Consider the following 27,194-nt stretch of genomic DNA (forward strand, 5'->3'; position numbering starts at 1 on the left):
GCCCGGGCCTGACTGGTGTAATTAAGGGGACCAGGGAGCGCACACTGATTCCTGCTTGCACAAGGTGCAAATAACTTCATTCCAAGTATTGACCATACATTAACTTTTGTTTGGCAGCCAGCAAAATGCCATACTCGAAGATCTCCGCACAGATATCCCGCTGCACTTTGATTTCCTGTTTGCAGACTCGCATGCAGAGGTTATTTCAGGCAAACAAGAAGGTACGTATTCTGCACCGACCATAGCGTTCGACAGACCAGCTAAACAATTCGAAGGTTTCAAATGAATTAATAAGTTGGCAGACCAATGGAATTTGCATTTTGCAGTGAATCTTTGGATAGATATTCACGGAGGAGGCTGTGACCTTGGCAGTCAGTCTGTTCCATGTTGTTCAACCCAGCGCACTGTTCAAACAAAGTGAGTGTGACCCCACTGTGTCAGCCATTGAGTCGGAGGCTGGGCGGGACTTGTGGCAAGACTTGTGACAAGACTCGCAGCAAGCAGTCTGTTTACTCAGCAAACCGAGTCTGTTTAAAATGCGAGGCTCCACAAATCTCAGCAAACCGAACTCGTGACCGAGCAAAGTCTTCCGATTAAAAGCAGGATTATTTTACCAAAACAACTGTCGAAAGCGATAGAGGCAGGACGAGGGGGAGAGAGAGAAGAAGGAATAAAGACAAAGAACTTGCATTTCTCTTGCGCCTTGCACGACCAAAGCGCCTTGCAGCCAATAAAGTACTTTTGAAGTGTAGTCACTGCTGTAATATTGGGAAATGCAGCTGCCAATCCACGCACAGGAAGATCCCACAAACAGCAGTGAGATAATGACCAGGTAATCTGTTCCAGTGGTAATGGTTGAGGGATAAATATTAGCCAGGACACTAAGCAGAACTCTCCTGCTTTTCTTCGAAATAGTGCTATGGGATCATTTACGTCAGCCTGAGAGGACAGACAGGGCCTCGGTTTTACATCTGAATCTGAAAGACGGCACCTCCGACAGTGCGGCAGAGATAATGGATGCATTGGTTGTAATCTACCAAAATTCCCTCGATTCTGGGGAGGTCCAGGCGGGTTGGAAAACCACAAATGTAACATCCCTATTTAAAAAAAAGGAGGCAGACAGAAAGCAAGAGACTATAGACCAATTAGCCTAACATCTGTCATTGGGAAAATGCTGGAGTCCATTATTAAGGAAGCAGTAGCAGGACATTTGGAAAAGCATGGTCCAATCAAGCACAGTCAACATGCTTTTATGAAAGAGAAATCATGTTTGACAAATTTGCTGGAGTTCTTTAAGGATGTAACGAGCAGGGTGGATAAGGGGCAACCAGTGGATGTGGTGTATTTGGATTTCCAGAAGGCATTCGATAAGGTGCCACATAAAAGGTTACTGCACAATATTAGCATGGATAGAGGATTGGCTAACTAACAGAAAACAGAGAGTCGGGATAAATGGGTCATTTTCTGGTTGGCACACAGTAACTAGTGGGCACCGCGAAGATCGGTGCTGGGGCCTCAACTATTTATAGTCTATATTAATGACTTGGATGAAGGGACCAAGTGTAATGTAGCCAAGTTTGCTGATGATACAAAGATGGGTGGGAGAGCAAATTGTGAGGCGGACACAAGAAATATGCAAAGGAATATAGACAGGCTAAGTGAGTGGGCAAAAATTTGGCAGATGGAGTATAATGTGGGAAATTGTGAGATTATCCACTTTGGCAGAAAAAATAGAAAAGCAAATTATAATTTAAATGGAAAAAAATTGCAAGTGCTACAGTATAGAGGGACCTGGGGGTCCTTGTGCATGAAACACAAAGTGTTAGTATGCAGGTACAGCAAGTCACCAGGAAGGCAAATGGAATGTTGGCCTTAATTGCAAGGGGAATGGCGTATTAAAAACAGAGAAACCCTGCTACATTTGTACAGGGTATTGGTGAGGCCACACCTAGAGTACTGTGTTCAGTTTTGTTCTCCATATTTAAGGAAGCATATACTTGCATTGAAGGTTGTTCAGAGAAGGTTCACTAGGTTGATTCCGGAGATGAGGGGGTTGACTTATGAAGATAGGTTGTGTAGGTTGGGCCTGTACTCATTGGAGTTCAGAAGAATGAGAGGTGATCTTATCGAAACATATAAGATAATGAGGCTCGACAAGGTGGATGCAGAGAGGATATTTCCACTCATAGGGGAAACTAAAACTAGGGGGCATAGCCTCAGAATAAGGGGCCGCCCATTTAAAACTGAGATGAGGAGGAATTTCCTCTCCGAGGGTTGTAAATCTGTGGAATTCTCTGCCCCAGAGACCTGTGGAGCCTGGGTCACTGAATATATTTAAGGCGGAAATGGACAAATTTTTGAACGATAAGGGAGTCGAGGGTTATGGAGAGCAGGCAGGGAAGTGGAGCTGAGTCCATGATCGGATCAGCCATAATATTGAAAGGCGGAGCAAGCTCGAGGGGCCAAATAGCCGACTCCTGCTCCTATTTCTTATGTTCTCAGCACTGCACTTGGAGTGTCGGCCTAGATTTATGTGCTCAAGTCTCTGGCAGTTTGAAGTACGCGTGCGATTTCTGTCATGGTGCCATCGATGCTCGCAGTCCAAACGATTTACAAACAAGACGATGGTGGTTAATAGGTTTGTTATGTTTGCAGTATTATTAGTATTTAATATTCAGCACTTTTGCAACCAAATGTATTTTAAATCTGAAAAAGTAATAATAGCAATCTTTTATTTAAATTGTTTCAGGAGTATACGCTTGGATTGGGATCAACTTTGTCCTGGGACGATTTGACCATATCAGTGCTGGTAAGAATTAATCCATGTATTGCAGCAAGTGGGCGGGGCTAAATTTCTACGCAATGTATTTTGCACCTTGTTATTTGTGGTATATTTTACGCTTGAGTGAAGACTTGCTGATTTGGTTATAATGCCGCAATTAATATTTTTAATCCTTCACTGGTCCCTTGATATTTTGCCTTGTCCAACATCATGGGTGAAGCTGTCACAGAATAGAGCTGGACCCATTGCTCAGCAAGCTTGTCCCATGTTCAATGCTCAGAGTTTAGAAGAATGAGAGGTGATCTCATTGAAACATACAAAATTCTTACAAGGGATCGACAAGGGGAGGTTGTTTCCTCGGCTGGAGACCAAGGGTCACAGTCTCAGAATAAGAGGTCGGCCATTTTGGACTGAGATGAAAAACTTCTTCACTCAGTGTTGGAGGGTCGGCTGTGACTGACACACAGGTGATTGACAGGCTGGATTTTGAGGGTGCAGTCTAACTATTCGGCCCCTTTCTGTCAGCAAACCGTTGCGCTCCTGTCATTGCTTCCTGCCTTGTCAATTTTGTTTTAGAATACGGGGTAATTTGGATAGCAGAGGCACTATTGTTATACTATATGTATAACAATTCATTAGAAAATGGAATAGTGCAGAGGACTGGCAGACAGCTAATGTTGCTATTCCTATATTTAAAGAGGGAGATAGAATGAGCCCAGGGAACTATAGATCAGTTGGCTTAATATCAGTGGTCAGAAAGATAATGGAATCTTTACTCAAAGATGTAATAGAAAAACATCTAGAAACTGAAATAGCATGGATTTTTTACGAGGTATTTACAGCACAGAAACAGGCCATTTGGCCCAACAGGTCCGTGCCGGTGTTTATGCTCGCACGAACCTCCTCCCACTTTTCTTCATCTCACCCCATCAACATATCCTTATATTCCTTTTTCCCTCATATGTTTATCTAGCTTCCCCTTAAATGCACCTATACTATTCACCTCAACTACTCCGTGTGGTAGCGAGGTCCACATTTTAACCGCTCTTTGGGTAAAGAAGTTTCTCCTGAATTCACTATTGGATTTATTAGTGACTATCTTAAATTTATGGCCCCTAGTTCTGTTTTCGCCTGCAAGTGGAAATATAGGCCCCAAGTTTCCACATGATTTGCTCCTGATTTTTAGGAGCAACTGGTGGAGAACGGAGTATCTTAGAAATCGCAATTCTCCACATTTAAGTTTTCTGCAGTTCTAGTCAGGTAGAACAGTTTCACTTTTGAACAGAATTTTTTTTTCAAAACGGGGCGTGTCCGGCCACTGACACCTGATTTGAAAGTTTCCACATTGAAAACGTACTCCAAACTAACTTAGAATGGAGCAAGTGAAGATTTTTGTAGGCTTGAAAAAACCTTGTCTACACATTAAAAAATCAGGCGCAGGTTACAAATTAGGCGTCGGGAACGAGGTGGGGGGGGGAGGGGGAGCAGGGAAGTCATTAAATTCTACAATAAATCCTTAGTTATACTTATACAAATATTATACAAATAAATCCAACCTGAATAAAAATTAATAAGCAAAGAAAAGATTAAATAAACCATGTTCCTACCTGTGTGAAAGTGCTTCAGGCAGGCCTTTCAGGCAGTGGTTTGCCGTCAGGCCCGACCGACGGCAGGGGGAGAAAGCTGCAAGAAGCCTCAGTGCTGATCATGGAAGGGCAATGTGGATTTATTAAAAAATTAACAAAATTGAACAACTACAAAAAATTTGAATAGTCTCAAACAAGTGCATGTGTCCCGTTTATCACAGTCTATCTTTAATTACAGAATGCACTCCCTCACACACAGAAATATCAAGAAAATTAAAATGCAAGCCTTTGCAAGGGTTCAATAAACAAATTTTCACTTTTTCTGCAGCACTTTTTAAAATGGCCGAGTGCCAATGTTTACTTCAGACTGCGCGTGTGCGAACGCTCCAACGCGCACGCGCAGGGTTGCCGGCACAAAAAAAAACTCATTTAAATTGTACCCGCCCCCTCCTACTTACAAAATCGACACGAGTGGTAGGCTTCACCCCCTGTGCGCCGCGCCAAGCAGACATCGAGCTGCAAGGCGCTTGAGAATACAGCGGGTTTTTTTCAGGCGCCGTTTTCGGCGTGAAAAACGGGCGCCCAGCTCGGAGGGGCGCCTGTTTTGCCGCGTGTGGAAACTTGGGGCCATATTCTCTACGTCTACCTTATCAAACACTTTACATAAATTGAAGACCTCTATCATGTCACCCCTCAGTCTTGTTTAATAGGGAAGGTCATGCTTGACCAAACTTACTGATTTCTTTGAAGAAGTAACAGAAAGAGTAGACAAGGGTAATGTAGTAGATGTAAGATATTTGGATGTCAGAAAGGCTTTCAAGAAGGTACTGCATTATAGATTCGAGGCTTCGGTCAAATCCTGTTACCGTGCTGTCGACTCGACGTCACTTATCCACCTGAATTAATCAGTTCAAATTGAAGGGCATGATTCCTGCTTCGATCTATGCTCGCGTTTTTCATAGTTCATTGAGCCGATATAGAGAAATCAAATCCCAGAGATTGAGATCAAGTTGCGACAACATTAGTAACGAGCGTGACTGCAATTCCTTTATCTCCTTGGGCTGAAAATCTGCCGTGTTCTCCAACTAGGTTCCCGCCCAAGCAGTGAGGACCTAAATTTAGCCCGGGGATTCCACATGAATGGAGCATTGTGTTCAGTGCTCTAAAGAAATTGTGATTCCCCCAGGCATTCGAATTGCGTAGAAAACAATATGAGAGCTCGAGGTTGACACTGATGAAATGTTTAAAACGTATTGGCAAGGGAAGTGTAAATATTTTTCCTGCAGAGCGACTTTAGAAAAAGGGATGTAAATACAAGAATTGAAAAATACAGAAGTACTGCGCAGACATCTCAAAGTTTCATCTCATTACAAAGACAGACTAACATTTCTATGGCGCCTTTCATGACTTCCGGACGTTTCAAAGCGCTTTATAGCCAACAAAGTAATTTTCGAAGTGTAGTCACTGTAATGTAGGAAATGCAGCAGCCAATTTGTGCACAGCAAGCTCCACAAACAGCAATGTGATAACGACCAGCTAATCTGTTTTTAGGTGTTGGTTGAGGGATAAATATTGGCCAAAACACCGTGAATAACTCCCCTACTATTCTAAATAGTGCCGTAGGATCTTTTACGTCCACCAGAGAGGGCAGACAGGGCCTCAGTTTAACATCATCTTTCAAAAGACAGCAGCTTGTGAAAGTGCAGTGCTCCCTCAGCACTGCATTGGGAGAGTCAGCTGAGATTTTGTGCTCCGGTCTCTGGGTGGGATTTGAACCCACAACCTTCTGACTCAGGCGAGAGAAGTTGATATAAATGTAGTGTGTCGGCCATGTCTTTGCTGCAAACCTGGAGATGCAACTCGAAAAGATCTTGCCAACTGGATATTTTAAGTGTGGGTGGAATAAAATCCAATCTGCAACTCGGGCATTGTGAAGTAGGCTGAGTTTGTATAAAACGTCATCTAACTGGTTGTCCTTTCGTGAATTCACACAGGTGAGGATTCGGTCGTGGAAGTCAATGTTCCAGGCACTGAGGTCCAGGCGGCTGTTGTTCGCAAGAGGACAACTGGTGTACTGGACATGGGCGGGGTGTCCACTCAGATAGCCTATGAAGTCCCCAAAACTGTAAGCTTTGCCTCTTCACAACAGGTTATTATCTGTCCAACTTTTTTTTCTTTGATTTTGTGTTATTTCCTTTTCCCTGTTCCCTAACTTTTGGTCTTGTGCTTGTGTTCAGTGAAGCCCTGCTGTTCAGTACCTTGCATGGTAGATACTGAGGCTGTGATTTCAGGTCTGAGCTCCCTGACACCAGTGCGCATGCTCTCTTTAAAGACTGATATGCCATTAGTTTTTGCTGTCTTGTGTGTTGCTTGCTCTTCGTTTCGTAAAACAAGCCTGTTTTGCCATTAAAATTGTAACTTTTTGGCCCCTCTTGCAATACCGCTATGTGTGGTGTAATGCATTTGATTTGTTCTTTGTTTAAGAATTCATAGCAACACATTGCTAGTTGGTTTATTAGCAAAGGTTTAACAATCACACTACACATTACCAGCTCATCCACCAGGCTCACAACCACCTGCCTCATCGTGGATCCCCAAACCCAACTGGCTGGGGTTTTATTGAGCCTTGTGAACATCACGTGACTGGCTAAGCCACTTCCAACTGAGCAGCTCTATAAACCTGTGAGCATACTCACAGGTGTTCATACATTACATGTGGTAACTCATTATTTTTTCATGAATCACTTAGTGCACTGATTCCTTTTGAGAAAACACCAGTGAGAGAGTCTCTTGTAGGAGAGGAAGGGTAAAGGGGGGAGATCACATGGTTTCGGGTGGGGTGAGTGTATATATTGTGATACACAAGATATCGCAATTGTGTGGGACAGACCAGATCGTCTTTACCTGTCCGCCGTTATTCGCATGTTTGTAAAAAGAAGCGTCCTTATATACAGGTTGGACCTTCCTTATCTAGGACTCCCTTATCCGGCACCACTCCTCATCCGGTATGATTCTGTTGGCCGGAGGCGCATGCACAGAACGCAGCCGACCTCCACCCCGACTTTGGGGCAGCACCGACAACTGGCCTGCTAGGGTCGGGGCGACACCAGTTGGGGCCGCACCGACACTCGGCCCGCCGAGGGCCTGTCGACGCCCCGGACTTCGAGCCTGTCCAGGGCGCCGACCCCCGACCTTGGGCCGCTGACCTCCCCTCATCCGGCAAAATCCCTTATTCAGCACAGGCCAGGTCCAGAGGGAGGTTGGATGAGACTATAGTGAAATGCTGTGAACGCACAGCCCATCAGCGTATTGATAGGAATAAAGGCAGGGCTGCTTTGTCTTTCCAAGCCTTGAATTAAGTGTGTCCACTGTCTGAATCTTGAACACTGTTCAGTGCAGCGCTCCTCAGGTGATTATTTAAGTTTCTGGCCTTGCAGCTACTAAAAGTCATTTTGGGCGGGTTTCTCGAGCCGTTCTCTTGCGAATGAAAGCTTTTTAATATTTGAGGAAACCGCTTTTGCCATTTTTATCTGAAGGTTTTTCTTCAGTGCACGGTGCGGATTAATGAATACCCCCAGAAGAATAGTTTAGCCTCTTGACGCATGTGTTTTCGTGTCTAGTTATTTTAATTGTGCTTTGTTTTAAATTTTGCTCGAACTGTAAGCAAAGCGGTTGCAATCTATCACTGGAATTGTCGCAGCATAGTTGGATACATTTATCCGCTCGGTGTCCCAGGATATTTCCGCAGGAACTTGGTTTCCCAAGGATTGTGCACCTTTGACGTAGCAAAACGTCACCAGGCATTTCAGATAGATGTGATCGGACAGAAATTGACACCGGGAGATATTAGGACGGGTGACTTAAAACTTAGTGAAAGAGGTTGGTTTTACGGAAGGAGGAGAGAGAGGCAGAGAGGTTTAGGGAGGGAATTCTAGAACTTGGGGCCCAGGCAGCTGAAGGCACGGCTGCTTGTGGTGGAGCGATGGGATTTTGGGCTGCACAAGAGGCCAGAATTGGAGGAACACAGAGTTGTCGGAGGGTTGTAGAGCTGAAGGAGGGTCACAGACTCAGGGAGAGGCGAGGCCATGGAGGGATTCAAACACGAGGATAAGAATTTAAAACTCCGGTTGTAATGTATTTGCTTCATGGGTTCTTTGCTGAAGAATTCATAGCAACACATTGCTATTAAGAACTGGTTGGTTTATTAGCAAAGGTTTAACAATCACACTACACATTACCACTTCACCACTTCAATCACAACCACTATTTCATCGTGAACCCTCCAATTCCAACTGGCTGGGGTTTTATTGAGTCTTGTGAACATCATGTGACTGGCTAAGCCCCTCACAACTCAACAGCTCTACAAACCTGTGAGCATACTCACAGATGCATACATTGCACCGAGGGGATCGCATAAAAACGTATAAGATTCTGACGGGACTGGACAGGTTAGATGCGGAAAGAATGTTCCCAATGTTGGGGAAGTCCAGAACCAGGGGACACAGTCTTAGGATAAGGAGTAGACCATTTAGGACTGAGATGAGGAGAAACTTCTTCGCTCAGAGAGTTGTTAACCTGTGGAATTCCCTGCCGCAGAGAGTTGTTGATGCCAGTTCATTGGATATATTCAAGAGGGAGTTAGATATGGCCCTTACAGTTAAAGGGATCAAGGGATATGGAGAGAAAGCGGGAAAGGGGTACTGAGGGAATGATCAGCCATGATCTTATTGAATGGTAGTGCAGGCTCAAAGGACCGAATGGCCTACTCCTACACCTATTTTCTATGTTTCCATGTTTCTGCTACCGTGTCGTGTCAGTTTAAAGGAGACAAACTGCGGGCTCTGCTGCTCACTGACATTCTGTGCTTTACGAGAACTTTTTCTGGAGGTGATCCCCGATGCACATTTCTTCTCTTGGTCACTGCACTGAGCCCAGTGGGGACCGCGACACACTAGTAGGTGGAGGAGATTGGTCGGACTGCTGGTCTCTGATTCGTCACTGCCACTCAACAATAAACAGAGCCACAGAACCCAGCTGCAGGAAAACATATGAGCATAAGAAATAGGAGCAGGAATGGGCCATACGGCCCTTCGAGCCTGCTCCGCCATTTAATACGATCATGGCTGATCCGATCATGGACTCAGCTCCACTTCCCTGCCCGCTCCCCATAACCCCTTAATCCCTTATCAGTAAAGAAACTGTCTATCTCTGTCTTAAATTTATTCAATGTCCCAGCTTCCACAGCTCTCTCAGGCAGCGAATTCCATAGATCCACAACCCTCTGAGAGAAGAAAATCCTCCTCATCTCAGTTTTAAATGGGCAGCCCCTTATTCTAAGATTATGCCCCCTAGTTCTAGTCTCTCCTATCAGTGGAAACATCCTCTCTGCATTCATCTTGTCAAGCCCCCTCATAATCTTATACGTTTCGATAAGATCACCTCTCATTCTTCTGAATTCCAATGAGTAGAGGCCCAACCTACTCAACCCCCTCATCTCCGGAATCAACCTAGTGAACCTGTCTCCAAAGCAAGTATATCCCTTCGTAAATATGGAAACCAAAACTGTACGCAGTATTCCAGGTGTGGCCTCACCAATACCCGGTATAACTGTAGCAAATCATCCCTGCTTTTATACTCCCATCCTCTTTGCAATAAAGGCTCAGATTACATTGGCCTTCCTGATCACTTGCTGTACCTGCATACTAACCTTTTGTGTTTCATACACAAGGACCCCAGGTCCCGCTGTACTGCAGCACTTTGCAATTTTTCTCCATTTAAATAATAACTTGCTCTCTGATTTTTTTTTTCTGCCAAAGTGAATGACCTCACACTTTCCAACATTATACTCCATCTGCCAAATTGTTGCCCACTCACTAAGCCTGTCTGTGTCCTTTTGCAGATTTTCTGTGTCCTCCTCACACATTGTTTTTCCTCACATCTTTGTATGTCAGCAAAGTTGGCTACGTTACACTCGGTCCTTTCTTTCCAAGTCATTAATATAGATTGTAAATAGTTGGGGTCCCAGCACTGATCCCTACGGCACCCCACTAGTTACTGATTGCCAACCCGAGAATGAACCATTTATCCCGAATCGTGTAAAGTGGATTAAGTCGCAACAACCACTTGTTTGCGGGGCTGCTGTTGAGGCAGTTTCCATCAACCAGTCTGTCTGAAGGGTCTGATTGTGGTTGGACGCCTTGGATGCGTCTTCTGCCTCTTTCAGTATTGCGGAGGCTGAAAAGTCCACACCAGAGAGATGTAGACTTCAAGTGGCGGGTCGGCAGTCAAGCATTCAAACTATCAGCCACTGTGCACCCCTTATATTTTTCTCTGTCACTGTCAACATGCAGGTACAGCACGCAATTAGGAAGACAAATGGTATGTCAGCCTTTATTACTAATGGGTTGGAGTATAAGAGTAAGGAAGTATTCCTGCATTTATATAGGGTTTTGGTGAGACCACACCTGGAGTACTGTTCACAGGTTTGGTCTCCTTATCCAAGGAAGAATATACTTGCCTTCGAGCAGGTACAACGAAGGTGCACTAGACTGATACCCGAGATGAGGGCTGCCCTTTGAGGAGCGATTGAGTAGATTGGGCTTATAATGGGGAATGGGGAAATGGCAGAGACTTTGAACAAATATTTTGTATTGGCCTTCACGGTGGAAGACAGTAAAAACATTCCAATAATGGATAATCAAGGGGCTACAGGGAGGGAGGAAGTTAAAATAATCAGTCATTAAAGAGGAAGTACTCGCTAAAATAATGGGACTAAAGGTGGACAAGTCCCCTGCACCTGATGGCTTGCATCCTAAGGTCTTAAAAGAAGTGGCTGCAGAGATAGTGGATGCATTGGTTGTAATCTACCAAAATTCCCTGGATTAGAAAACCGCAAATGTAACGTCCCTATTTAAAAAAGGAGGCAGACAGAAAGCAGGAAACTATAGACCAGTTAGCCTAACATCTGTCGTTGGGAAAATGTTGTCCATTATTCATCATCATCATAGGCAGTCCCTCGGAATCGAGGAAGACTTGCTTCCACTCTTAGCATGAGTTCTTAGGTGGCTGTACAGTCCAATACGAGAACCACAGTGTCTGTCACAGGTCGGACAGATAGTCGTTGAGCGAAAGGGTGGGCAGGGAGCCTGGTTTGTCGCACGCTCCTTCCGCTGCCTGCGCTTGATTTCTGCATGCTCTCTGCGACGAGACTCGAGGAGCTCAGCGCCCTCCCGGATGCTCTTCCTCCATTTAGGGCTGTCTTTGCCCATTATTAAAGCCATTATTAAGGAAGCAGTAGCAGGACATTTGGAAACGCATGATTCAATCAAGCAGAGTCAGCATGGTTTTATGAATGGGAAATCATGTTTGACAAATCTGGTGGAGTTCTTTGAGGATGTAATGAGCAGGGTGGATAAGGGGGAGCCAGGGGATGTGGTGCATTTTGATTTCCAGAAGGCACTTGATAAGGTGCCACATGAAAGGTTACTGCACAAGATAAAAGTTCACGGGGTTGGGGTAATATATTAGCATGGATAGAGGATTGGCTACCTAACAGAGAGTCGGGATAAATGGATCATTTTCTGGTTGGCAAACAGTAACTAGTGGGGTGCCACAGGGATCGGTGCTGGGGCCCCAAATATTTACAATCTATTTTAATGATTTGGATGAAGGGACCGAGTGTAATATAGCCAAGTTCGCTGATGATACAAAGATGGGTGGGAAAGCAAGTTGTGAGGGCACAAAAAATCTGCAAAGGAATATAGACAGGCTAAGTGAGTGGGCAAAAATTTGGCAGATGGAGTATAATGTGGGAATGTGTGAGGTTATCCACTTTGGCAGAAAAAATAAAAAAGCAAATTACTATTTAAATGGAGAAAACTTACAAAGTGCTGCAGTACAGAGGAACCTGGGGTCCTTGTGCATGAAACAAAAAGTTAGTATGCAGGTACAGCAAGTAATCAGGAAGACAAATGGAATATTGGCCTTTATTGCAAGGGGAATGGAGTATAAAGGCTGAGAAGTCCTGCTATAACTGTACAGGGTATTGGTGAGACCACACTTGGAGTACTGCGTACAGTTTTGGTCTCCGTATTTAAGGAGGGATATACTAGCATTGGAGGCAGTTCAGAGAAGGTTTACTTGGTTGATTCCTGAGATGAAGGGGTTGACTTATGAAGAAAGGTTTGGCCTGTACTCAGAAGAATGAGAGGTGATTTTATTGAGACATATAAGATAATGAGGGGATTCGACAAGGTAGATGCAGAGAGGTAATTTCCACTCATGGGGGAATCTAAAACAAGGTGGCATAATTTTAGAATGAGGGGCCGCCCATTTAAAACTGAGATGAGGAGGAATTTCTTCTCAGATGGTTGTAAATCTGTGGAATTCTCTGCCCCAGAGAGCTGTGGAGGCTGGGACATGAATACATTTGAGGCGGAGAGGGACAGATTTTTGAATGAGAAGGGAGTAAAGGGTTATGGGGAGCGGGCAGGAAGTGGAACTGAGTCCATGATCAGATCAGCCATGATCTTACTGAATGGCGGAGCAGGCTCGAGGGGCCAAATGGCCTACTCCTGTTCCTATTTCTTATCTTTCTTATGTTCTTATTCTCTGGAGTTTGGAAGAATGAGAGTTGATCTCATTGAAATGCATAAAACCCTTAGCAGGCTTGACAAGTTAGATGCTGAGAGTCTGTTTCCTCTGGCTGGAGTGTCTAGAATTGGGGTCACAGTCTCAGGATAAGGGGTCAGCCATTTAGGACTGAGACAAGCAGGAATTTCTTCATTCAGACGGTTGTGAATCTTTGGAATTCTCTGTCCCAGAGGGCTGTGGATTCTGAATCGTTGAGTATATTCAAGACAGAGATCGATAGACGTTTGGATACTAAGTGAGGGGGGAAACGGGCGAGAAGGTAGAGTTGAGGTAGAAGATCAGCCACGATCTCTGAATGGTGGAGCAGGCTCGAAGGGACGTATCGCCTACTCCTGCTCCTGTTTCGTATGTTCTTATTTGAGCTGGTCTGTATTGTAGAAGACCCGGGCACGGGAGAAGCTTGGACTGCTCACATTTGTGAGTGTAATGACCACATTGGCTGCTCTTACCTTGTGCAGGAGGAGGTGGCCAAGAACCTGCTGGCAGAGTTCAACCTGGGCTGCGATGCCCATCACACGGAGCACATGTACCGCGTCTATGTCACTACCTTCCTAGGCTTCGGTGGCAATGCCGCCAGGCAGCGCTACGAGGAACAGATCATCCGCAAGACAACGCTGACAAACAGGTAGTTGGAGGGGCGAGGGATGGGGTGGGGTGGGGTGGGGAGGGGGGGGGGGGCTGTCGGCTGTGGCTCAGTGGGCAGCACACTTGCTGCTGAGTCAGATGGTCGTGGGTTCAAGTCCCACTCCAGGGACTTGAGCACATAAATCGAGGCTGGCATTCCCAGTGCGCTGTTGAGTGAGTGCTGCACTGTTGGAGGTGCCGTCTTTCGGATGAGACGTTAAACCGAGGCCCCGGCTGCTCTCTCAGATGGACTTAAAAGCTCCCATGGCACTATTTGGTCCTGGGGCCAATATTTATCCCTCAATCAACATAACGAAGCAGATTATCTGGTCATTATCACATTGCTATTTGTGGGAGCTTGCTGTGCGCAAATTGGCTGCCGCGTTTCCCACATTACAACAGTGACTACACACCAAAAGTACTTTATTGGCTGTGAAACACTTTGAGACGTCCGATGGTTGTGAAAGGCGCTATATAAATGCAAATCTTACTTTCTTGCCCAGAATTATAAAGAATTTTACAGCACAGAAACAGGCCATTCGGCCCATCTGGTCTATACCAGTGTTTATGCTCCACACAAGCCTCCTCCTACCCCTACTTCATCTCGCCCTGTAAAGAAAGAACTTGCATTTATGTAGCACCTTTCACAACCTCAAGACATCCCAAAACGCTTTACAGCCAATTAAATACTTTTGAAGTGTAGTCACTGTTGTAATGTAGGAAATGCGGCAGATAATTTGTGCACAGCAAGCTCCCACAAACGGCAATGTGATAATGACCAGATAATCTGTTTTAATGATGTTGGTTCAAGGATAAATCTTGAGCATGACACCGGGGAGAACTCCCCTGCTCTTCTTCAATTAGTGGCGTGGGATCTTTCACGTCCAACTCTCAGAGCAGACGGAGCCTCGGTTTAACGTCTCATCTGAAAGACTGCACCTCCGACAGTGCAGCGGCCCCTCAGCACTGCAGTGGGAGTGTCAGCCTAGGTTAGGTGCTCGGTGTCAAATTTATTTGCCTTGTCTTAAAGCGCTCCTGTGAAGTGCCTTGGGACATTTTACTATGTTAAAGGCACTATATAAATACAAGTTGTTGTACTGCCAAGCCGAGAGAGATGGAGAGAGGGAAGGAGACAAGAGGCATCCCCTTGCCTTCAACGGGCCAGCTCACGGCAGCATACCATCAAGGATCACAAATAAACAATGGCTATTTAGGCGGCCGTTGAACAACAACCCAGTAAAAGTTTGCAATTTGAGGAGCGCGGAGGCGAAAATGTCAACTTTGAAGAAAAAAAAACTAATTTGCCCCATCTCTCCCGCAGGTTACTGGGGCAGAAGACGGGTACGACCGAGGAGATCCCATACTTGGACCCTTGTTTGCCGGCTGATATCAAGGACGAAATCCATCAAGGCTCAAGCACCATGTATTTGCGAGGACTGGGAGATTTTGATTGGTGCCGGGGACTGATTAGCCCCTTCTTAAATAAAACCAATGACACCTCGACCTCGCTCAGCGGAGTCTACCAGCCCCCCGTAGACTACACAAACAGCGAGTTTTACGGCTTCTCCGAATTCTATTACTGCACTGAAGATGTCTTGCGAATGGGTGGTCACTACGATGTTGCGAAATTCACCAAGGCTGCTAAGGTACTGAGCTGAATTTCATGTTTCCAGTGATGTGTTTGCAGATTATTGATCAGTAAGTGGATGTTTAGGGCTCCTTGCGATCTCCTTACCCAAGGGAGGATATACTTCCCATCGAGGGAGTGCAACGAAGGTTCACCAGACTAATTCCTGGGAATGGGGGGATTGTCTATATTCTCTTGAGTTTATAAGAATAAGGTGATCTCATTGAATCGTACAAAATTCTTACAGGTCTCGACAGGGTAGATGCAGGGAGGATGTTTCCCCTGGCTGGGGAGTCTAGAACCAGGGGTCACATAATCTCAGAATAAGGGGTCAGCCATTTAAGACTGAGATGAGGAGGAATTTCTCCACTCAGAGGGTTGTGAGTGCTTGGCATTCTCTACTCCAGAGGGCTGTAGAGGCTTAGTCTTTGAGTATATTCAAGTCAGAGATCGATAGATTTTTGGATATTAAGGGAATCAAGGGATTATGGGGATAGTGCAGGTAAGTGGAGTTGAGGTAAAAGATCGGCCATGATCTAATTGAATACCAGAGCAGACTCGAGGGGCCAAATGGCCGACTCCTGCTTCTAATTCTTATGTTATCAGCTGACGTGGTCACGATATTTGGGTGTTGCACGAGGCAGTCTCTCGGGTTTCACATCACTCCCATAAGCGAACTTCCTGCTTCCAAGTTTTCTTTTTAAAAAGTACTTGGATTTGCCATAGGAATAATACAAGTCACCAAGACTCCAAAAGCTTTTAAAATGTACGGATAGACTGGAGAAGCTGGAATTCTTCTCCTTAGTGCAGAGAAGGCTAAGAGGAGATTTGATAGAGAAGTTTAAAATCACGGAGCATTTAGATAAAGAAACCTTTGGCATTGTTGCCAAATTAAGTTAATTTAAGGGTTAAGTCATGGCAGGAGAGCCCAGACCCGTGTCGTGCTCCTCCTGTGCTATGTGGGAAATCAGGGACACTACTACAATGTGTGCGGGAAGTGTATCCAGCTGCAGCTCCTGTCAGACCTCATTGCGGCACTGGAGCTGCGCCAGGATTCACTCTGGAGCATCCGCGATGCTGAGGATGTCGTGAATAGCACGTTTAGTGAGTTGGTCACACCGCAGACAAAGGTTACAAAGGTAGATAGGGGATAAGGTGACCATCAGACAGGGCAGGAGTAGGAAGGTAGTGCAGGAGTCCCCTGAGGTCATCTCCCTCCAAAACAGATATACCACTTTGGATACTGTTGGGGGATATGGCTCATCAGAGGAAGGTAGCAGCAGCCAAGTTCATGGTACCATGGATGGCTTTGCTGCACAGGAGGGCAGGAAAAAGAGTGGGAGAGCTATAGTGTTACGGGATTCTATTGTAAGGGGAATAGATAGGCGTTTCTGCAGCCGCAATCGAGACTCCAGGATGGTATATTGCCTCCCTGGTGCAAGGGTCAAGGATGTCCAGGAGCAGCTGCAGGGCATTCTGGAGGGGGAGGGTGAACAGCCAGTTGTCGTGTTGCATACAGGTACCAACGATATAGGTTAAAAAATGGGATGAGGTCCTACAAGCTGAATTTAGGGAGCAAGGAGTTAAATTAAAAAGTAGGACCTTAAAGGTAGTAATCTCAGGATTGCTACCAGTGCCACGTGCTAGTCAGGGTAGAAATAGCAGGACAGTTAAACTGAATAAGTGGCTTGAGGCATGGTGCTAAAGGGAGGGATTCAAATTCCTGGGACATTGGAACCGGTTTTGGGGGAGGTGGGACCAATAGGTGGGGCAGGACCGGAACCGATGTCCTGGGGTAGTGCTGTTGGGGAGGGTTTAAACTAATATAGCAGGGGGATGGGAATCTATGCAGGGAGACAGAGGGAAGTAAAATGGGGGCAGAAGCAAAAGGTAGAAAAGAGATAAGGAAAAGTGGAGGGCAGAGAAATCAAAAGCAAAAATCAAAAAGGGCTACGTTACAACATAATTCTAAAAAGACAAAGAGTGTTTAAAAAAAACAAGCCTGAAGGCTCCGTGTCTCAATGCGAGGAGCATTCGTAATAAGGTGGATGAATTAACTGCGCAGGTAGCTGTTAACGGATATGATGTAATTGGGATTATGGAGACATGGCTCCAGGGTGACCAAGGCTAGGAACTCAACATCCAGGGGTATTCAATATTCAGGAAGGATAGACAGAAAGGAAAAGGAGGTGGGGTAGCGTTGCTGGTTAAAGAGGAGATTAACGCAATATTAAGGAAGGACATTAGCTTGGATGATGTAGAATCTGTATGGGGAGAGCTGCGGGAGACCAAAGGGCAGAAAACGCTAGTGGGAGTTGTATACAGGCCACCAAACGGTAGTAGTGAGGTTGGGGTGGCATCAAACAGGAAATTAGGGATGCGTGCAATAAAGGTACAGCAGTTATCATGGGTGACTTTAATCTACATATAGATTGGGCTAACCAAACTGGTCGCAATGCGGTGGAGGAGGATTTCCTGGAGTGTATAAGGGATGGTTTTCTAGACCACTAAGTCGAGGAACCAACTAGAGAGCAGGCCATCCTAGACTGGGTCTTGTGTAATGAGAGAGGATTAATTAGCAATCTTGTTGTGCGAGGCCCCTTGGGGAAGAGTGACCATAATATGGTAGAATTCTTCATTAAGATGGAGAGTGACACAGTTAATTCAGAGACTAGGGTCCTGTACTTAAAGAAAGGTAACTTCGATGGTATGAGGCGTGAATTGGCTAGAATAGACTGGCGAATGATACTTAAAGGGTTGACGCTGGATAGGTAATGGCAGGCAATTAAAGATCACATGGATGAACTTCAACAATTGTACATCCCTGTCTGGCGTAAAAATAAAACTGGGAAGATGGCTCAACCGTGGCTAACAAGGGAAATTAGGGATAGTGTTAAATCCAAGGAAGAGGCATATAAATTGGCCAGAAAAAGCAGCAATCCTGAGGACTGGGAGAACTTTAGAATTCAGCAGAGGAGGACAAAGGGTTTAATTAAGAGGGGGGAAATAGAGTATGAGAGTAAGCTTGCAGGGAATATAAAAACTGACTGCAAAAGCTTCTATAGATATGTGAAGAGAAAAAGATTAGTGAAGACAAATGTAAGTCCCTTGCAGTCAGAATCAGGTGAATTTATAATGGGCAACAAAGAAATGGCAGACCAATTAAACAAATATTTTGGTTCTGTCATCACTAAGCAAGACGCAAGTAACTTCCAGGAAATACTAGGGGACCAAGGGTCTAGCAAGAAGGAGGAACTGAAGGAAATCCTTATTAGTCAGGAAATTGTGTTAGGGAAATTGATGGGATTGAAGGCAGATAAATCCCCAGGACCTGATGATCTGCATCCCAGGGTACTTCAGGAAGTGGCCTTAGAAATAATGGATGCATTGGTGGTCATTTTCCAACATTCTATAGACTCTGGATCAGTTCCTATGGATTGGCGGGTAGCTAATGTAACCCCACTTTTTAAAAAAGGAGGGAGAGAGAAAACGGAATTATAGACCGGTTAGCCTGACATCGGTAGTGGGGAAAATGTTGGAATCAGTTATTAAAGATGTAATAGCAGCGCATTTGGAAAGCAGTGACAGGATTGGTCCAAGTCAGCATAGATTTATGAAAAGGAAATCATGCTTGACAAATCTTCTAGAATTTTTTCAAGATGTAACTAGTAGAGTGGACAAGAGAGAACCAGTGGATGTAGTGTATTTGGACTTTCAAAAGGCTTTTGACAAGGTCCCACACAAGTGATTCGTGTGCAAAATTAAAGCACATGGTATTGGGGGTAATGTATTGACGTGGATAGAGAACTGGTTGGCAGACAGGAAGCAGAGAGTAAGAATAAACGGGTCCTTTTCAGAATGGCAGGCAGTGACTAGTGGGGTACCGCAAAGTTCACTGCTGGGACCCCGCCTATTTACAATATACATTAATGATTTAGACAAAGGCTTTGAATGTAATATCTCCAAGTTTGCAGATGACATTAAGCTGGGTGGCAATGTTGTGAGGAGGATGCTAAGAGACTGCAGGGTGACTTGGACAGGTTAGGTGAGTGGGCAAATGCATGGCAGATGCAGTATAATGTAGATAAACTGAGGTTATCCACTTTGGTGTCAAAAACAGGAAGGCAGAATATTATATGAATGGTGACAGATCAGGAAAAGGGGGAGATGCAACGAGACCTGGGTGTCATGGTACATCAGTCATTGAAAGTTGGCATGCGGGTACAGCAGGCGGTGAAGAAGGCAAATGGCATGTTGGCCTACATAGCGAGAGGAATTGATTATAGGAGCAGGGAGGTCTTACTGCAGTTGTACAGGGCGTTGGTGAGGCCACACCTTGAATATTGTGTACAGTTTTGGTCTCCTAATCTCAGGAAGGACATTCTTGTTATTGAGGGAGTGCAGCGAAGGTTCACCAGACTGATTCCCGGGATGGCAGGACTGACATATGAAGAAAGACTGAATCGACCAGGCTTTTATTCACTTGAATTTAGAAGAATGAGAGGGGATCTCATGGAAACATATAAAATTCTGACGGGATTGGACAGGTTAGATACAGGAAGAATGTTCCTTATGTTGGGGAAGTCCAGAACTAGGGATCACAGGGGTAAGCCATTTAGGACCGAGATGAGGAGAAACTTCTTCACTCAGAATTGTGAACCTGTGGAATTCTCTACCACAGAAAGTTGTTGAGTTCAGTTTGTTAGATATATTCAAAAGGGACTTTACGGCTAAAGGGATCAAGGGGTATGGAGAGAAAGCAGGAATGGGGTACTGAAGTTGCATGATCATATTGAATGGTGGTGCAGGCTCGAAGGGCCGAATGGCCTGCTCCTGCACCTATTTTCTATTATTCTGTTAAGAGAAACTGTTTCCAGTGGCTGGAGGATCGATAACCAGAGGGCGCAGATTTAAGGTAATTGGCCAAAGAACCAGGGATGACAAGAGGACAAGTGGTTAGGATCTGGAATGCACGGCCTGATAGGGTGGTGGAAACAGATTCAATAGTTGCCTTCAATAGAGAATTGAATAAATTACAGGTGAAAACATTGCAGGGATGATGGGGAAAGAGCGGCTGAGTGGGACTAATTGGATTGCTCTTCGAAAAAGCCGACAGAGTTGATGGTCCGAATGGCCTCCTTCTGTGCTGTACTAGTCTATGCTTCTCTGTATTTTGCAGGATTATTGTGCAACAAAGTGGACAGTCCTGAAGGAACGGTTTGACCGTGGTTTGTACTCTTCTCACGCGGACCTCCACAGACTGAAGTAAGTGCGTACCGGCAGGCCTCGATATTGCTGAATGGGCAGAGAGCCCAGCGTGGATTTTCATTCGTGCTTCCAACTTTCCAGCAATGGTGCAACGGTCCATCCACACACTGTACTGCCAGCCCTCCAATGCGCTATGCAAGCAACCATTCCGAATGTACCACCCAGAGCCCGTCCGCAGACTGCTTGACCGCCCGAGAGTATTGCAGCCATGCTGAACCCTGTGATCACCTAATATCCCCAAGCAGACATTTTTCAGCCAGGGCACTATCTGAAAATCTTAGTGTCAGCCGTGGCTCAGTGGGTAGCACCCTCGCCTCTGAGTCAGAAGGTTGTGGGTTCAAGTCCCACTCCAGACACACCATTCTAGGCTGACACTCCAATGCAGTGCTCCGTTGTACTGTCGGAGGGGCCGTCTTACATAGAAACATACAAACATAGAAAATAGATGCAGGAGTAGGCCATTCGGCCCTTCGAGTCTGCACCACCATTCAATATGATCATGGCTGATCATGCAACTTCAGTACCCCATTCCTGCTTTCACTCCATACCCCTTGATCCCTTTAGCCGTAAGGGCCACATCTAACACCTTTTTGAATATATCTAACAAACTGGCCTCAACAACTTTCTGTGGTAGAGAATTCTACAGGTTCACAATTCTCTGAGTGAAGAAGTTTCTCCTCATCTCTGTCCTAAATGGCTTACCCCTTATCCTTAGACTATGACCCCTGGTTCTGGACTTCCTCAACATCGGGAACATTCTTCCTGCATCTAACCTGTCCAATCCCGTCAGAATTTTATATGTTTCCATGAGATCCCCTCCCATTCTTCTAAATTCCAGTGAATAAAAGCCGAGCTGATCCAGTCTTTCTTCATATGTCAGTCCTGCCATCCCTGGAATCAGTCTGGTGAATCTTCGCTGCACTCCCTCAATAACAAGAACGTCCTTCCTGAGATAAGGAGACCAAAACTGTACACAATATTCAAGGTGTGGCCTCACCAAGGCCCTGTACAACTGCAGTAAGACCTCCCTGCTCCTATACTCAATTCCTCTCGCTATGAAGGCCAACATGCCATTTGCCTTCTTCACCGCCTGCTGTACCTGCATGCCAGCTTTCAATGACTGATGTACCATGACACCCAGGTCCCGTTGCACCTCCCCTTTTTCTAATCTGTCACCATTCAGATAATCTGCCTTCCTGTTTTTGCCACCAAAGTGGATAACCTCACATTTATGTACATTATACTGCATCTGCCTTGCATTTGCCCACTCACCTAACCTGCCCAAGTCACCCTGCAGCAGCTTAGCATCCTCCTCACAGCTCACACTACCACCCAGCTTAATGTCATCTGCAAACTTGGAGATATTACATTCAATTCCTTCATCTAAATCGTTAATGTATATTGTAAATAGCTGGGGTGCCAGCACTGAACCTTGCGGTACCCCACTAGTCACTGCCTGCCATTCTGAAAAGGACCCGTTTATTCCTACTCTTTGCTTCCTTTCTGCCAACAGTTCTCTATCCACGTCAATACATTACCACCAATACTATGTGCTTTAATTTTGCACACTAATCTATTGTGTGGGACCTTATCAAAAGCCTTTTGAAAGTCCAAATACACCACATCCACTGGTTCTCCCTTGTCCACTCTACTCATTACATCTTGAAAAAATTCTAAAGATTTGTCAAGTATGATTTCCCTTTCATAAATCCATGCTAACTTGGACCGATCCTGTCACTGCTTTCCAAATGCGCTGCTATCACATCTTTAATAATTTATTCCAACATTTTCCCCACTACCGATGTCAGGCTAACCAGTCTATAATGACCTGTTTTCTCTCTTCCCTCCTTTTTTTAAAAGTGGGGTTACATTAGCTACCTTCCAATCCATAGAAACTGATCCAGAGTCGATAGAATGTTGGAAAATGGCCACCATGCATCCACTATTTCTAGGGCCACTTCCTTAAGTACTCTGGGATGCAGACTATCATGCCCTGAGGATTTATCGGCCTTCAATCCCATCAATTTCCCTAACACAATTTCCTGACTAATAAGGATTTCCTTCAGTTCCTCCTTCTCGCTAGACCCTCGGTCCCCTAGTATTTCTGGAAGGTTATTTGTCTTCCTTAGTGAAGACAGAACCAAAGTATTTGTTCAATTGGTCTGCCATTTCTTTGTTGCTCATTATAAATTCACCTGATTCTGACTGCAAGGGACCTACATTTGTCTTCACTAATCTTTTTCTCTTCATATATCTATAGAAGCTTTTGCAGTCAGTTTTTATGTTCGCTGCAAGCTTACTCTCATACTCTCTTTCCCCCCTCCTACTTAAACCCTTTGTCCTCTGCTGAATTCTAAAGTTCTCCCAGTCCTCAGGTTTGCTGCTTTTTCTGGCCAATTTACATGCCTCTTCCTTGGATTTAACACTATCCCTAATTTCCCCTGTTAGCCACAGTTGAGCCACCTTTCCCAGACAGGGATGTACAATTGTTGAAGTTCATCCATGTGATCTTTAAATGCCTGCCATTGCCTATCCACCGTCAACCCTTTAAGTATCATTCGCCAGTCTATTCTAGCCAATTCACATCTCACACCATCGAAGTTACCTTTCTTTAAGTTCAGGACCCTCGTCTCTGAATTAACTGTGTCACGCTCCATCTTAATGAAGAATTCTACCATATTATGGTCACTCTTCCCCAAGAGGCCTCGCACAACAAGATTGCCAATTAATCCTCTCTCATTACACAACACCCAGCCTAGGATGACCAGCTCTCTAGTTGGTTCCTCGACATATTGGTCTAGAAAACCATCCCTTAACTCCCGGAAATCCTCCTCCACCATATTGCTGTCTGTTTGGTTAGCCCAATCTATATGTAGATTAAAGTCACCCATGATAACTGCTGTACCTTTATTGCATGCATCCCTAATTTCCTATTTGATGCCATCCCCAACCTCACTACTACTGTTTTGGTGGTCTGTACACAACTCCCACCAGCGTTTTCTGCCCTTTGGTGTTCCGCAGCTCTCCCCATACAGATTCTACATCATCCAAGCTAATGTCCTTCCTTATTATTGCGTTAATCTCCTCTTTAACCAGCAACGTTACCCCAACCTCCTTTTCCTTTCTGTCTATCCTTCCTGAATATTGAATACCCCTGGATGTTGAGTTCCCAGCCTTGGTCAATTACATCATATCCGTTAACAGCTATCTGCGCAGTTAATTCATCCACCTTATTGCGAATGCTCCTCGCATTGAGACACAGAGCCTTCAGGCTTGTTTTTTTTAACACTCTTTGTCCTTTTAGAATTATGTTGTAATGTGACCCTTTTTGATTTTTGCCTTTGATTTCTCTGCCATCCACTTTTCCTTATCTCCTTCCTACCTTTTGCTTCTGCCCCCATTTTACTTACCTCTGCCATATTAGTTTAAACCCTCCCCAACAGCACTAGCAAACACTCCCCCTAGGACGTCGGTCTTTCGGACATTAAACCGAGGCCCCGTCTGAACCCTCAAGTAGATGTAAAAGGCCGCATGGGACTATTTTGAAGAAGAGAAGGGGAGTTGTCCCCAGTGACCTGGCCAATCATCATCATCATAGGCAGTCCCTCGGAGTCGAGGATGACTTGCTTCCACACTAAAAATGAGTTCTCAGGTGACTGATGAGTCCAATCCGGGACCTACAGTCTCTGTCACAGGTGGGGCAAACGGTGGTTGGAGGGAAGGGGTGGGTGAGGTGCAGGGTTGCTGTGCGCTGCTTCTGCTGTCGACGCTTAGCTTCAGCTTGCTCTCAGCGAAGAGACTCAAGGTGTTCAGCGCCTTCCTGGATGTTTTTCCTCCTCCTTTGGGCGGTCTTTGGCCAGGGATTCCCAGGTGTCGCTGGGGATGTTGCACTTTTTCAAGGAGGCTTTGAGGGTGTCCTGGAAGCATTTCCTCTGGCCACTTGGGGCTCGCTTGCTGTGTCGGAGCTCCAAGTAGCGTGCTTGTTTTGGGAGTCTCGTGTCAGGCTTGCGGACAATGTGGCCAGTCCAGCGGAGCTGATTTGAGTGTGGTCAGTGCTTCGATGCTGGGGATATTGGCCTGAGCGAGGACACTGATGTTGGTGTGCCTATCCTGCCAATGGGTTTGCAGGATCTTGCGGAGGCAATAGTTATCCTTCAATCAACATCACTAAAACAGATTATCTGGTCATTATCACGTTGCTGTTTGTGGGAGCCTTGAGCCTGTTCCACCATTCAGTTAGATCATGCCTGACTGGTACCTCAACTCCGTTTACCGGTTTTGGCCCTTTTTGCTTGTTACCCTTATTTAACAAAAATCTATCAAACACGGTCTTGAAAGTTTCCATCGAGGCCCCACAGCATCCACAACCATTTGGGGGAAGAGAATTGCAGATTTCCAGTACCCTTTGTGTGAAGAGCTACTCCCTAATATCACTCCTAAATGGCCTGGCCTTAATTTTAAGATTATCCTCCCCTCATTCTGGACTGCCTCAGCAGAGGAAATAATTTTTCTGTTATCTACCCTATCATAGAAACAGAAATTTACGGCGGCCGACCAAAAGCCGCATGGCCCTTGGTCAGCAGCCCTAAAGATTACATACAAACCCATGAACAATGACAGAAAGGCAAAAAGCACCCAGCCCAACCAGTCCACCCCACACCACTGCAACACCTCTTATACTAAAAAACATGGCACGGCCTGATTGAGCAATTATAATCAGGGATGCTCAAGAGAGCAGAATTAGAGGAGCGCAGACATCTTGGGGGGGCTTGTGGGGCTGGAGGAGATTACAGAGATAGGGAGGGGCGAGGCATGGAGGGATTTGAAAATAAGGATGAGAATTTTGAAATCGAGGCCGAATCCTTTTATCTGTTTAAATACCTCGATTAGATCACCCCTCAATCTTCTTGTACTTAAGGGAGTACAAAGCCATTGCTGTCCTTTTTGAACGTGTCGTCACAGTGAAGCTCAACTTAAAGTGTGAGGTTTGTGCATGAAGTTGCTGGACCGCGTTATATCGGTGGGGTAACCGAGACTACTGCAGTGAGCACAGCAACTCACCGATTCTCAGACAGGCTCGCCAATGTTTGCACGCTGGACTTTTAATATTTCAAGAAAGATGTCAAGGCCTTAGAAAGGATACAGAAAAGGTTTGCCAGGACGTTACCAGTGACGTGGGGCTTGAGTTATGAGGCGAGGTTGGAGGAGTTTGGACGGTTCTCCTTGGAACAGCGAAGGTCAAGAGGTGACTGAATAGGGGTCTTCAAGATGACGAGCAGCTTTGATAAAAGTAAATAGGGAGCAAGAATTCCATCTGGCGAGTAGGTTAATAACTAGAGTTAATAGATTCAAAATCATTGGGAAAAGATCGAGAGGGTAGATGAGGAGAATTGTTTTTCACTCAGGTAGCCTCAGAAAGGGAGGCGGAAAACATTGGGTGTTCCTTCGATTTCACTCAGCGAGCTGTGGGGATCTGGAACGTTCCATCTAAAAAGGTGGTGGAAGCTGATTCTATAAATAATTTTAAAATGGAGTTGGACAGGGACTGGGGAGCTTGCAGGGTTACAGACACAAAGTACGATTGCTGTGTTGCAGAGCCACGATGGCTCGAATGGCCTCCTGAGCTGTAAGTTTCCATGCACTATCTCACTTTCCGCAGCTCATAGCCGCGAGGGCAGTTTGTCTAATTTTGGTCCACCTGCAAAGGCGGCGTGCAGCTCCTGGTGATCGGGACAGGCCTGTGTGAAAACGCTGTGTTTGCACTCCCCAGGTATCAGTGTTTCAAGTCGGCGTGGATGTACGAGGTTCTCCACGGTGGTTTCTCCTTCCCCGCGAACTACACCAACTTGAAAACAGCCCAACTGGTCTATGAGAAGGAAGTTCAGTGGACGCTTGGGGCAATTCTCTACAGGACCCGTTACTTACCCCTGAGGTGAGAATTGTTTGCAAATTCACCCATCACTTTTCCCCACTACCTCTGCAATGTATGTTTTTTATTCAAGTCTCTGGATATAACGCGCCCTTCCTTTAATCAAGACGTGTAATTCCCGTCAAACTCCCACCGATGTGCTGACTTATCATGAGCAATGACACGGGAGATCTGCAAGTGCACATATGCATTACATCTGCCTCGGTTTAACATCTAATCTGAAAGACGGCACCATCGACAGTGCAGTGCTCCCTCAGCACTGCATTGGGAGTGTCCGCCTGGATTTTTGTGCTCAAGTCCCTGGAGCGGGACTTGAACCCAGAACCTTCTGACTCAGAGGCGAGGGTGCTATCCACTGAGCCACGGATGACAATAGGAAAGGTGCTGTATAAATGCAAGTTCTCCCTTTCAATGCTGGGGCACAATTTCCTTCTGACTGGACAATGCTTAACGTTGACTTGATAGACCAAAGTGGTCACTGTCCCTGTTTAGCAAAGGATGTGCTTATTTGTACTGCTAAAATGGTCACCATGCTCGACCCTTTGTCTATGATTGGTCCCCTTGGAGGATGAGCCACACCCTGAAGTTTCACTGGAATGTGTAACTGGAACCGCCCATCCCAAGGTCTCAGACTTTGCAAATTGTAACTCGATCCACTTTGACTTCCTGAAGCGACAGAGGACAGAGCTCCCCAGAAGAGAGCAAGGGCCAGCCAAGCGCCATACC

At 45.5% G+C, this 27,194-nt stretch overlaps 1 protein-coding gene across 3 annotated transcripts in view; it reads left to right on the forward strand.

Moving 5' to 3' along the window:
* The window catches only part of LOC139235035 (ectonucleoside triphosphate diphosphohydrolase 4-like), a 43,363-nt gene that overhangs the window by 13,801 nt on the left and 2,368 nt on the right, over window positions 1-27,194 (forward strand). For 2 of the 3 annotated variants that reach the window (XM_070866138.1, XM_070866139.1), the window contains exons 6-12: window positions 118-221; window positions 2,750-2,809; window positions 6,363-6,517; window positions 13,479-13,645; window positions 14,966-15,290; window positions 20,451-20,536; window positions 26,310-26,471. In XM_070866138.1, coding sequence (XP_070722239.1) covers window positions 118-221; window positions 2,750-2,809; window positions 6,363-6,517; window positions 13,479-13,645; window positions 14,966-15,290; window positions 20,451-20,536; window positions 26,310-26,471 — 1,059 coding nt within the window. The remainder of the gene's footprint in view (window positions 1-117; window positions 222-2,749; window positions 2,810-6,362; window positions 6,518-13,478; window positions 13,646-14,965; window positions 15,291-20,450; window positions 20,537-26,309; window positions 26,472-27,194) is intronic. The other variant, XM_070866140.1, reaches the window with a different exon arrangement.

Source organism: Pristiophorus japonicus, chromosome 22 (assembly GCF_044704955.1).
Source record: "Pristiophorus japonicus isolate sPriJap1 chromosome 22, sPriJap1.hap1, whole genome shotgun sequence".
NCBI lineage: Eukaryota > Metazoa > Chordata > Chondrichthyes > Pristiophoridae > Pristiophorus > Pristiophorus japonicus.